A 13,737-nucleotide genomic window follows, 5' to 3' on the forward strand; every position below is an offset into this window, starting at 1 on the left:
GTGGTTCAGTGGTTGGCGGTCTTTCTGTAACCACGAGGCCTCCAAACCCCTTCCTTCCTGCTTGCTCCGTAAGGAACATCAACACCCAAGGAGAGACTGGCGGCAGGTGGTGTGAGTTCCATGCAGGGGCCTGGGCTGCAGGACGGGCTGTGAGCCTTTGGCCTCTAGGGGAAATAAATGCAAGGATGAGGTCTGGATCAGGTGGCCTCAGGACAGAGGGCAGCAAGGGAAGAGGGCCTCTGGCCAAACTGTGGAGAGTTCTGGCACTCACACCACAGGATGGTGAACCTGGAAAGAAGACAGGAGGACCTTTACTGTGTGTTTGTGTCCTGGCTGCCTCGCAGAAGGAAACATTTCAGAAAGGCTGGGGGTCATGTCCAATGCTGCTGAGAAGTCAAAATAAAGTGGGAACCGAAAATAGTATCATGAAGGTTCTAGTGATCCAACCAGGAGATACAAAGGTCTACACACGAAGGGCTCAGAATGGGTGAAGGCGAGTGTCGATCACTTCCCACCATGACCTCAGTGTCACCCCAGAGACCACAAGTTTCAGACCCTCTAGACTGGGGTCTCCAGAGCAGGGCGCATGCAAGACAATCCACAGAAACATGAGGAAAAAAATATCAGCACTTTTTATTCTGTTATAATCTGACCTTTTTACTATCTATTTCTTATTTACTATCCAGCCTACAATTAGTAATTAGTAAACCAGTGTATTTATATGTGTGTAGATACATGTTTTACACACACCCCTATATACTAACTTGCACATACTGGGAGAGGAGGCTCGGAACTTGTGTGCTCTCTGGAGTATCCAGGTAAGGGCTCCGGACTCCCCACTCTGAGCTTCAAAGACAGGACAGGTCGACACATCTGTGCTCTCGACCTCGAGATCTTCTGAACACATGCATTTCAGAAAGTGGGGTCATTTTAACTCAGATCTTGTAATTGAGGAAAAGGCCTTTCCTACCAGGGTACCACGCATAGGGAAAAACACTCCCGCCTGCCCAGGGGAGAGTGGCACTGAAGCAACTGGGCAGAGACAGACATGAAGCTGCAGTGAAACCCAGGTTGCCTCCACATCAGAATGTCACCAAACTGTCATCTCTTAGCACCCCAAACACTGTTGTATCGATTGCCCTCAAGATACCAAACGTCTACTCCCCACACTCAGTAGGAACTGGGAACACTGGTGTTCACTCAGTCTCACCGAGGTGGCTCCAACATGTGAGGAGCCCTTCCTCTGACAGACAGAGAGACCAGGGTTCTCTAGGCGCTGCCCAACAGAGTGGCCTTGGTCGGCTAACACGCTTACACCTCACACAGATGCAGAATGGACTTCATTACTTACTTGAAATTCATTTTCTTTCTGAGCTTGTTCGGATCCCTCTTTATTACAGGACCTCTATGAATGAGAAAAAGCAAACACTTCCGGTGAGATGGGGAACACTACGCAACCACCAGAACAGTCGGGGTTAACAAAACATCACAGATCTTTAACGAGTGTTTCTCAGCCCCCTGATGTCATCAGAAGCAGTCTAAAATGCACCACCAGTGTCCAGCACTAGTACAACACCCGAGGAACGCTTCATTTCTTTACAAGAAAAGGGATGAGCTGTTGAGACCAAATAGCTGTGACTCACAACCACTCGGGGATACCATTTCACAATTTCATTGTCTGAGGAAAGTCGGCAGAGGGCGCTCTTCCAATCAGGCCTTCTAAAGACAAGTAAATGGCAGGCTGAGTGGCACCAATTGAGCTAGGTGGGTCCTTCAAATCAGCACCATCCTGAGGAAGGCTTTCTTCCGGCAAGAGCAGGGAACGTCCAAACGCCTGTGGCAAGCGTGGGCAGCACAGAGTTTGGACAGGGAAGAAAGTCCTGTGCGGGCGGGCAACTTGGCACGGGGACAGCACAGTCAGGCCGCCAACTTGCCCCTTTCACAGACTAACCCTGCTCGTCAGCCTGTCGCTAACTCAATCTGAATTCTTCCTCCGCCAAAGAGAGGACTGTGTGAATTTAATCAAGTCCCTAAACTTATTTCAAATACTAACATACGAAGGGACACTTTGAGATCATTTTCCTCAATGAAATTGCAAATTGCTGGCCACCAGGACTCCAGCAGTAACAACGCCTCGCTCATTAGCTACCTTCTGCCAACTCTTTCGCCACTTGCTTTCTTCCTGGCACAGATCGCCTTTTAAAAGCAACCCCCACCCAACTGCCTTCAAAAACCTTCATGCTATCTTGAATCAGGGGCTGGGGGAAAGCAAATCAGAAACTTAATGTGTCATGTCAAAATTTTATACTCAAATATTGCCTCTAGAAAGATGCTGTTACCATTAAAGTCTGCTTACACCAGACAAAGAAGGAAGCCCGTAAAAAATTTTAAGGTGAAAGATTCTTGAACATCCCATGAAAAACATACCTTTCCATTCCACAGCTTTATCAAAACACCTGTACCAAGGGTGGAAAGTGTGGACAGGGGAAAAAAATGCCACGTTAAGCAACACCAGCTACTCTAGCACCATGCAAAAACCCTAGTGATTTAAATAAAGCAACCACTCTCATCCGTCATACACGGAAATAACATTCCACAAAAGTTTTAATGTGTTTCATATAAACAGTACATGTTCTAGCTTACTCATATAAAAGAAAACAAAATAAACATCCATGTTCATGAAGCTATCTGCAAAAAGACTTACTCTTAGGCATACAGTTAAGTAAATTTTGTACAAAGGACAGAAAGTACAAATGGGGTATATCATATTTTCATTTGTGTAATCTGTGTCTCTCTGATGAAAAGATGTTACAGGTTAAATCCCGTTACATTGAGAGCTACAAAATGAAAATACAACAGAAATACTTTTAGACCTTTGCCGATGGCTTGGTGGGTGATGTGATAAACCCTGGCGGGGAATAATTAGGGATCATGAAAGCTTTTCTCCTTCCTCAACTCTAGAATACGCTCATGGCTGCCCTGTTATCTTGTGTCTCCTCTCCCCATTGGCCCACAAGTTACTAATGAATAGAGAGGGACTTCATGTTTTGTTAGTCTTCCCCCAAAGCACCAAGAAAATCCTGGTGCTTACTGCCCTTTTCGACCAGCACTGAGTAAATGAACACTCGCATTGTGAAGCTCAAGGTGCGACCGAGGGTGACAGGGCCGACCGACTAGGACCGACCAGTGGCAAACTCACATTCATGATCCCAGTAGTGGAGAAACTGGCTATGGTGTTAATTAGAAAGCTGCAGGGGGCTGAATGCCCCCCCACACACACACACATTATATCCTTGTGCTTTTATTCCCCAAGGACAGTTAAGCACAAAAAAAGTTCTATAATCTGATATATTGTATATTGATACTTTGTAGGCAAAGCTTCAAGGCAAATAAGGAATTTGGATATCCTACTGAAATACGCTGTAACGGGATTTGACCTGTACAAAATTCCAAATGACTATGGTTATTCCTATGCTGTTATTATTCAAACTGTATCTTCTTAGGGAGATACAGTTAAATGGGTTATTTAGCCAACAGAAGTCCTTTTTCCTTGTCTAATGGTGCTCTCAAAAGCAAGTCACTTCATCTGAAGTTAGAACTGGCTTAGTTCCCAAGGCCATTCCTTTTCAACATATGAGTACCATTAAGTGAAAATAAATTCCGTTAATAATTTCCCCACCCTGCCCACTCCATTCCACCCCAAATGAGCACCATCATGAAGGCAAGACGGACTTCTGCCATAGCCAACCCTCTGTTCTGTTTCCTCAGTACAGAATGGTCAGGTGCCCTCAATCCTGTAAATAAGAAGAGTAAGACCAGAAAACTCTCAAACTGAGAAGGTGCTCATGAAAAGGGGAGAAGAGGCCTCCTCCTGAGGTGAGCCAAGAAGGGTGAGACTCACATAGCCAAAAAAGAGGGGGACAGAGAACGTTTTTGTCCAGGGAAGACAGGAAGTAAAATGTATCTTGGGATCTGTGGGATTTTACTTCAGAGGTACAAATTTATCTGAAGGAGATATGAAAATAAATTATGCAAATATTTAATATGACTCCAAATTGTTTGCCAACTTACTTGCATATTAATAAAAATTAGCTTTCCTAAGTTATAAAACTGAAAAAATTTTACACTTATTAGAAATTTGAACACTGACTATTTAATATTAAATAATTAAATTTTTTGATGTGAACATTATTGTGGTCATTTTTTAATAATCATCTTCTATAGATAGATTGAAACATTCATAGAAGAAATAATATGATGTCTGGAATTTGCTTCAGAATAACCCTGGAGAATGAACGATGGTAAAGATAAAAGAAAACTGGTCAGGGGCAAAGATGGATTTTGGGCACTTGAGGTTCATTATACTCTTATGGTCTACTTTGTATATATCTGAAATTCTCCATAATAAAATGTTTTGTAAAATAAACACTGAAATTCCAAGACATAAGAAGTCAGAATGCATCAAATATGCTTAAGACACTTTGAATATACTAAAATTCATTGAATTATACACTTTAAATGAATTGTATGGTATAAAGATGTTACAAAAACAACAAAAAAGACACCCAATGATAATTAAAAATATACTGCGACTGGCTTCCTTTCATTTTCCTCATTCTTTTCTTCCTACTTAGGGCTTGGTTTTTAAGAGAATCTGTAAGTAGTCATTACAATCCATGTATTCATTAGACTGTGATGTAGGTAATAAAATAAGTTAAAGTAGTAGCAATAATAAAGGAGGTATGGTTTATATTTTGTTTTTAAAATGATAGAATTTAAAAGCTGAAACAGATTTTAATTGGCCAAGAACTTTTAAATTTAAAGCCTAAGATCCCAAAAGCTTAAATTCTATTAGACAGGAAATAAGATGACAGAATAAAGGACTTTTGTTTTTTACTTTACATACGTCCATACTTTAAAAAGTGTTTAAAAGTACATGTTACTTTTATAATAAATATATTTGGTAAAGGTTTCAAATATTGCTTTTCTGAAAAACATCACATTTAAAGGCTCTTGGACTTAGAAAATCATGAAAAAAAGTAAATGTTTGTATTACAAGTTATTAGTTTTCAAAATACTCTATTTCATGACTTGAAAAGGTAAAAATCCATAGGTAGCAAGACAAATTTAGGGGCTAAGATGAGGGAATATCACTTGATTGAATTTTGTCGTATATTTTAGGATTCAAAAACATTCTACTTTTAAGTTACCTGATGTTCTATAGTCTAACCAGTTTATTTCTTTCAATTTGTTTAAGCGACTGGCAGAATAAGCGCTTATCATTGGCCAGTTCTTAATAAAAGGCTGCTTTAAAGATGACAAGGGAACATAGTGGGCTGTCGGAAAAGTCATGACGTAGTTTTCCTCTGTTTTCATTGCAAAAATGCGTCATGACTTTTCCGACAACCCAATAGTTTTTATAACCAAACCACTTTAATACAGCCACGTTTGTGAGATGAAACAGCGGCACCTGGGTTTTCCCTGAAGTCCCTATATGTGTGGCTGTGTACATGTAAGTTAGTCCAAGTGGCATGAAGTGGCATGCAGCTATTTAAATGTCACTTGCACCCTGAAACATTTATCTTCAAAGTATCTTTAAAGAGGCTGTGTGAGCTGCTTGGGGGACAGGCTGGGGAAAGTGCTGCAAAGAATGACATGTCATCACGCTATTTAAGAAATCAAATCAATTACAGATAATGTTATAATAAGGAAGTAGCATTGTGTTAAATGGTGGCTACAGAAGTAAAAAGATACAAATAAGAAGAGCGTTTCATAGAAACACCGGGGGACATTCTCTTCCTCCCACCAGCCTCTCCCCACCAAAAAAGAAGTAAATGTATTCTCTTTTAAAGGCTGTGGTTATATGAAAGAGGAGTTGGTGTGACCCTTTAAAAACGCTTTGGAATCCAGAGATGAGTGATTAAGAAAGAATAATCCAAATGTTAACTGGACTCAACTTCTAGGTCTTCTAAGACGCGGTCCAGGAAAATCTCCCCTCTCTCCAGCGACCTGGGATCCCTCAGGAGCCGAGCCCCGCGCCACTCCGTCCTCACCCTGAGTTCAACACGAGTTGCACTCTTCTGAACGCTCAGTGACTGTGACACTCATTTAGTCATGGGCTAAGTGACATGGGCTTATTTACTGTGCAGCCTGTGGCTCTGACGCCTTCTAAGATGCACCCTGGTTTCCGACCACACTCAATTAATTCTCTAGGGGAGAAAAGGTTCTCAACGCAGGGATGGCACCTGTCGCCATCTCTGTTAATGAGGGGACTATGTGCCATCTCTCTGGTGAGCCGGGGCAGGGAAAGTGTGGGAATCCTGACTCCACAGAACGTACAGCAGTCACGTGGCTCTTTCAATTACCATTTTGCAGTACGTTTCCTTCTCAGTTCCCAACCTTCCTTCTCCCGGGTTTCCATGAAAACATTCTGCAATTATTGCTTTTATGGTTTCTTACAGCATTTTCTGAAAATGCTTTACAGAACACATTAAAAAGTGAGATCACAATGCAGTGATTTAAATTATAGCTTCTGTGATTTTTAAATTGCACATATATGAATAAGAATTTAAACAGACAAGTGAGTTCTAACATTTTATGGTAGTCTCTAGAGTATCTACCTTCAATTATCCCAAGGAACATTCTAAAACCATCTGATCCTACTAAACTTGGCCCAGTTGGCTGACTTGATGAATATCACCAGGGAGATTAGGGCTTTCTCCCATATAAGCCAGTAAGAAGAGGGGTGAAGGGAAGCCTTGGTACAGGAGGCCCTTTCAGGGCCATTCCATAATTTATGTCTGATCCGGGTAACCAGCTGCCAAGGCTCCCAAGGCTTCCGAGGCACAAGCGCCTTCAGCATAAACGACCCAAGGGTTCACCTGGAAGCAGAACGTTTGCAGGAGGAGAGTGGCCTGTGAGCTTCCACATGGGACCAGCACTGCTGAGCTTCACAAAGTATCAGGGACCCAGCATAGATGTGGAAAAGGATACTCTGTTGATAAGGACAAGGAAGGGAGTATGTTTCCAACTCTGACCAAAATATCAATGTATACAGTGTTTCCTTAATGCTCCAAGTGGTATGAAGGAAAAAAAGGTTCATGCTTCAATTGAATTCTCCAAGTGAGGCCCTTAAGTTTCTAAAATTGCTAAATGTTTATATCATTTTCTACTGAGGAAACAGAAGAAGGGGATCAGATTGGCCTTGGACCAAAAAACAAAACAAACTATCCCCCAAATTTACAAAAAGTGATATATTCAATACATAACATTCTGACATCTTCTTAATCACTGTACCTCGTTAAGCACAGCACAAACTGTAGCTGGTGCTACTTAACAAAAGCATTACAACTTTCTCTTTAAAAAGCATTTCTTGAAACCAAGAACTAAAAGACAGAAATGAAAGCTGTAGAGAATGCTCCGACTTCAGAGGGCTCATACTATACCGTGAATCGTGTCTGTCACCTGGAAACCAGAGTGCTCCAGGCACGATCGCATGGACAAGCCTGCAGCAGAGAACACATGCACATACAGCTAAAGTGGTACATTACCCCCAAATGCCCTTCACGCCACCCAACACAAAGCCATTCCTTCCCAAGAGGGCTGGGCTGCGGTCACATCACCGTTCCAGGGGCCAGAAATCTGCACTGGTTCATGCTATAAATCTCAAACATTTAAGACCAGCAAGACAAAGACACTTTGAATATGTCAAAATTAAACCCAGTAGTCTGTGGTTTATTTAGTTATCAAAAGAAGGCACCAAAGCAGGTATGGAAGGACTGTAGATAGGAATTTGGAGACCATCTTTGGCGAGTACTAACTGAAGAAATACTAGGTGAGACCAAATGGGAACACACAATAAAAAAATATTTTACTTCTGAGAGTGAAGTTTTGACTGCCTTAGAAAGAGATACAATTACACCATACTCAAAGCATAAGGTTTTTTTTTTAAAGCAGAATAAACAAAATAAACTCATGATGACCCTACAGCAATGATAAAAAAAAAAAAAATTCACAGTATTCAGTTACCAGGGACATGTGCTCTCATCTCAGTCTCTTGGGACAAAGCAGGGCTCTTCGTGAAAGAACATCGGTCAGATAGTAAGTGTGACCTTAGTTCCGAAGAAAAATGTTTGTAAAAGCAGTCAATTTCTCAGAAGCCAAAAGTTTAATATTAACTATCTATGGATGGTTCCATATGTTCTAGTGGTTTAATTTTTAACCAAACTGGGTTTAAGAGAAAACAGCTAAGACACATTTTGTTTTCTGCATTCAAAAAAGACTGTGTCCCAAATTTGAATCTGTTGAATCAAAGCTAACACATATCTGCGTTGTGCCTTGATGCCTTTATACTTTTATTATGGTTAGTACTCAAACAAGCACTAATATTAGCCTTCTATTACTCAAAAGACAAAACAAAAACATTTTCCTAGACAACATTGCGAGACCTTTGATGTGTGTTATGGACACTCATGCCTGTGAGACCGTTCCGAACGGTGCGGCCCAATCTCTCCATTCATGCACATAAGGGACTGGCTCACACAGTCAGTGCTGTGACAGAGGAAGGGACAAAGCAATCCTCTGAGACTGCCGCCAACTGGCACAGGTCACTCGGGGTGAACAATACGTACTGACATTTGTGTCTTCCACAATTCGTGATAAATAAGCAAACTGGTTATGTGTAACCAGCCAAACTTGCTTCTTTGAAAAGGCTGCTACTGGACGATGCAGAGCTCATGTTCCTTCCCGTATCAGAAAGGAAAAAAATCAAGTTACATTTATAGCTAATTTTATCGTGTCAAGCTCTCTTCTAGCAGTAACGTCTCTTACCACAATAACAAAAGCTAAACTAGTAATTCTTCTCAAAACTCCTATTAAACCATCTGACTTAGTTAGGGGCTATTTTATAGTTGAATTCAGTTTTCATTAACTACATGGCAAATGAAAATAACCTCATCTTCATGAAAATTAAAACTAGTCTCTGTGAAATAGACACTAAACTATATTGACATGTACTGTTTTAAGATCAGACCAGTATTTGTAGTTTAATCATTTCCTACCAATAATATTGTATAGCTGTTTTTAAAAGCGGGGTGTTTTATCTTGTTTTACAGTCTCAAAAGGACCCACTCTTCTCCTTGTCCCAACAGAACTTTTCATAAGCCCCTTAAAATTAACAAATCCTAAACAAGACTCTGGGACATAGTTCGGAAGTCTGCTGATGGCTCATCTTGTAGAGAAATAAGGGCTGTTTGTGAAACAGGAACTGTGGGCCGCAGCCCAATGGGAAGGTTTTGCCTCGGCTTTTGGCTGCTTAACCCTTAGTGGACTGCACCAAAGAGCAGTCATTTCATTGCCACTATGGAAATAAGGGAAGTCAGACATCTCGCAACACCAAGGTGAAGAAAAACGAGGAAGTTGAGAAGCATCTAATTATTTTAAACCAAGTCTCTTGTAAATGATTGTAAATGTAAATCAAAGAAATATTTTTATTTAATATCTGATTCTCACAGAGGTAAAAAAAATTGAAAAGCTGAAAACAAGGAGGAGAAAGGGAAATAGGGGACATGCTAAACTAAATTGAGCAAAACAGCAAAATATTCTGAGAAAATACACAGGTCTGTTACCATGTGCAGTCATCGGTTAATGTTTTTCCAGGAAGGAGCTTATTGTAACCCACTTAAAAGGATGCTACAACTGCATTTATATACCCAATTTAGGGAATACTAGTTATATTTGTATAAATACACATACACATATAGAAACATGTGTGCTTTCATCTAAGGCAGAGTTTAAAAAAAGGAAAGCATAAAATTTAGGCTGTACTATACTTAATTCTGCTTTTAATTCATACATTTATGAAAGTAATGTGATTTATTATTTGGGCTCCATATTTGCACAGCAACATCTCTCAATGCAAACCCTGACAAGCGCCTATCAATTCTGGCAATTTTGTTTGTTGTTATGGGAACGAAAGCGTCAATGTAGACTATAAATACTCCTCCTTCCATTATAGGCCAGAGTCAAAGAGTTGATAAGCTAGCAATATGATTACACTCACACCTCAGTACAAAAATAGTTATCAGAAAAGTTTAAACTGAGTTGAAAATATTTGAAAAATAATTTAGAAGTATGGTCGTCAAATCTCTGGCAGTGTTGTGAAAGCTCCACTTCGAAAGCACACAGCGACTGCTGCCCGGCTCGCGTCCTAGTAGGGCCTGAGTCTGTGTCTCCTTTCCTTCGCCCTCGCCGCAGGCATTTCTAAGTCCTTGAATTTTCCTTTCCTCATGTGGGCAAAAGTATTAGCAATGACTAACCATCTACAATGGTAATTAATGTCTGAAATTGGAACTGGCAACAAGTGCCCCTGAAAAATCCTGAAGAACCCGGGGTTCAAAAATATTTAAATTCGCGATTGTAGGTTTCCTAGTTTTACTAAGTGTCTAATAAGTCAATTAGTCTAATAAGACTATCAACATCTGCTTATTACCCATCCTGTAAGCTACGCACTCCTCTCTCCAGTCAACGTGCTTTCTGGCATAGCTTCCAGCTGTCATCAGTAGATGGAAGTTTCAGGAATGGAAGCTAAACTCGCCTAATAAAAATATCATCGAGAAGCTAAATGTAGTGTGTCCCCCTATAAATTAGATGTAAAACATACTCCATTCTATTAGTTTGGTAAGAGTTCCATTTAAAGTGGCTTCAATTATTCTGCTATTTACTTTTCTGAGTTACCCAACAGTCTTTTTTCCTTAAAAATAAATAGGAACATAGAATTCTGTTAGAACAAATTCTATTTCCAGACATTTCTACTGCACTTAAGTACTTACTGTACAGTAATAATTCTAGACTGCTAAACCTTCTAAAAGGACAAAATGTTAACTACTGATAAAAAAATAACAAGGTCACAGGCTGTGCTGTAGCTGGGTCTTCCTAAGTGACCTATCCAGTAACACAACACATTCTAAAGCTGTGTTGGCCAAAGCATTAGCCACCAAGCTTTAGGTGACTATTTCAGTTTAAATTCATTAAAATTAAATAAAATTTAAAATGTCCTTCTTCGGCTGCACCTGCCACATTTTAAGCATTCGACAACCACGTGTGGCTGGTGACCAGTATCCTGGACAGCACAGACCCAGAGCCTCTCCCTCACCTCACTGCCACTCTAGACTAAGCCCAGGACTGACGCCTCGCTGAGTCTAGCAACTGGAGGAGTACAGAGTGCATGTTTTAAAGGCTTCTATTTAAGTTACAAATAGAAACAAAAGCTTCATAATTCAGATTTAAACAAGTCTTATCACATGCAATTCCAACTGCTAGTTATTAATGTATTTTTCAAATATTGCTTAAATGAAAGCACACAAAACAAATGACCAGAAATGGGACTTGTTATAGAATGTAAAAGTCCTCAAAGAAAAAATGGCTAAAGACTGATTTCATTAAATGTGCCAAAAGGATCTTCATTGGGTATTTAAAAAACTGTGCTTTGAAATTGCAACTTAATTAAATTAATTTTTTTTTTTTTAAAGCAAACTGTATGGTAACATAGGAACCTTTTCTGGTTGTGTATTATCGTCGGTAAGGGTCAAGGTCAGCTGTAAGTCAGCTGTATGTACCTAAGTACAAATGGCCTCAGAGTTCCTCAGCCAAGTGCACATGATCTCAGCTCGCTAAGAATTTATTTCCAACTCCTTCAGATCCTAACCACCTTCACAGCTTGACAGGGTCAAGAAAAATTATCCAATGAAAAGTGTCAGTCACATGACAATTTTAAAAATAAGTTAATATCTACAACGCCAATTTTAACTCTTAATATTTCTAAACATAATCAAATTATCATAAACATGGACATGACCTGCTTTTTAGATTGAGCTGAAAAAGACTAGTGTTTTAAAAAATTTAATCAGAAAACTAGTCTCCATTTCATGAAGATAAAAAACGGACCCTTTCAAAGAAGATTTAAATGGGTACCAAAATTCTACCACAGAAATATATCCACCAAACATTTGTATGTGTGGTCAGTAAAATAGTAAATTCATGGTAAAAATAGAAAAAAGAATCCAGACATTTGGGATGTCCTATAATTAATTGGTTAAGACAATTCAACAAGTAAGGTAGGTACTTTAACTGAAAATTAGATTCAGTCAACTATAAGTGAATATATATATATACATATATATATATATACACACACACACACACACACATGGTCATGGGACGTGGAGTATAGTGTGGGAGTGGAGTCAAGGGAAGTGTAATAGATACGTATGATATTGGGAGGAAGTGGGGCGGCGGATTGGGGGAAGGGGGTTGTCACTTCGAGGGGTAAAAAGTATAACTATTGCACTGTGTTGCACAGCTGAAACTAATTCTAAAAAATGTGTATTTCATAATAAAAAATAATTAAAAAATTAGATTCAATTAAGTATATGAAAATTTAGAAAGATTATGAATCTTTTAAGGAAATCTCAAAGGGAGGTAGTTAATAAATTCAGCTTCACGGAGATCATACTTTGGCCACTGGGACTACCCTGTAAAACCTTTTTGATTGTTATAAAAACAATACTTTCTCCACATTAGAATTTTACAACCTAAGTCTGAGCTGAAAATCTCAATGTATGGAAAACCAAAGCATCATCAAGGACTAATAAAGACTTAATCAGGATCCTACTTTCTCTGGGTGTAAAGCTAGGAATGTTTGTACTGTTGTAGTTTCCTTATTAAGCAAAAACAGGGATTCTCTTAGACTATAAACAAAAAACCAAACTGTGCAGCCCAATTAAAATAAAAGCAATATATTTAAACAGCTTTAATCACATCGCTAAAGTATTTAAACTCTCTTCCCAGGTAATTTAAGGAGGATGAAAACCGTGAACTGGTCCCACCCGTCCCCAAGCAGCCTAGGAACTCACCATCTTTAAAATCGCGCCGTAGAGCCGCAGGAGCACTTTCCGGGGCTCGTCACCAATGGTGGCCATAGTGTCAGGTAAGGAGCACTGGAACAGCATGTTACTGAGGCCACCTCTGTGGGAAATAAGAGGACGACAGTTAGGATCTGTATTTTGAAGGTAAGCTAAGTCCCTCTCTTCTTGGATAACTACAGATGGATGAGAAGTCAGGATCCCACGAGAACTGTTCTAAGTCTTCCTTCTCTCAGGATACTTGCAACACAAATGATTTAACTCCACAGTTTTCAGATCAATTCCATGAGTCACACTAAAAACAGCAAATACCCTATCTGTTCTTCTAGACTGGCATTGGATTTTTGGGTTTTTTGAACTGCATGTGTGCACCCGTACATGGCAGTGGCCTCTAGAGAATGACAAGGGGCCAAGCTCTCTCCACACTGGAACGGGGGAATCCCACAGGCAATCCTTCCGCCCCATATTATCCCATGATTCCAAGTTTCCACTATAACGTATTCCCATAATTAATTAGCAGGTTAAAATCTTGGGGCAATACTTAAACCATGTCCTCCAGGGCTTTCTACTTGCAGTCCACTTCCACAACATACCCCTTCCATGCCAGTGTTAGTAAAAATTTCTCAACCAGCCAGCCAAGTGGCGCACTGGTTAGGAGTTGGCTTGGGATGCCAGCTCTGAGCAGCAGGGCCCTGGTTCGGATCCCACATAAGGGCCAGTGACGCTGCGCCCTCTACAGCTAAGATGGTGAACAACAGCTCGACCTGGAGCTGGGCTGCTGTGTCACTGGAAACGGCTAGGCTACAGTGCGGCTGGC

The 13,737-nt window shown here is 40.2% G+C and overlaps 1 protein-coding gene across 2 annotated transcripts in view; it reads right to left on the minus strand.

Annotated features, from left to right (window-relative positions):
- The window catches only part of CHKA (choline kinase alpha), a 56,430-nt gene that overhangs the window by 17,143 nt on the left and 25,550 nt on the right, over positions 1-13,737 (minus strand). The window contains exons 2-3 of one of the 2 annotated variants that reach the window (XM_019654677.1): positions 12,912-13,023; positions 1,352-1,405 (exon numbers count right to left, since the gene is read on the minus strand). In XM_019654677.1, coding sequence (XP_019510222.1) covers positions 1,352-1,405; positions 12,912-13,023 — 166 coding nt within the window. The remainder of the gene's footprint in view (positions 1-1,351; positions 1,406-12,911; positions 13,024-13,737) is intronic. The other variant, XM_019654678.1, reaches the window with a different exon arrangement.

This window comes from Hipposideros armiger, unplaced genomic scaffold (assembly GCF_001890085.2).
Source record: "Hipposideros armiger isolate ML-2016 unplaced genomic scaffold, ASM189008v1 scaffold_228, whole genome shotgun sequence".
Lineage (NCBI taxonomy): Eukaryota > Metazoa > Chordata > Mammalia > Chiroptera > Hipposideridae > Hipposideros > Hipposideros armiger.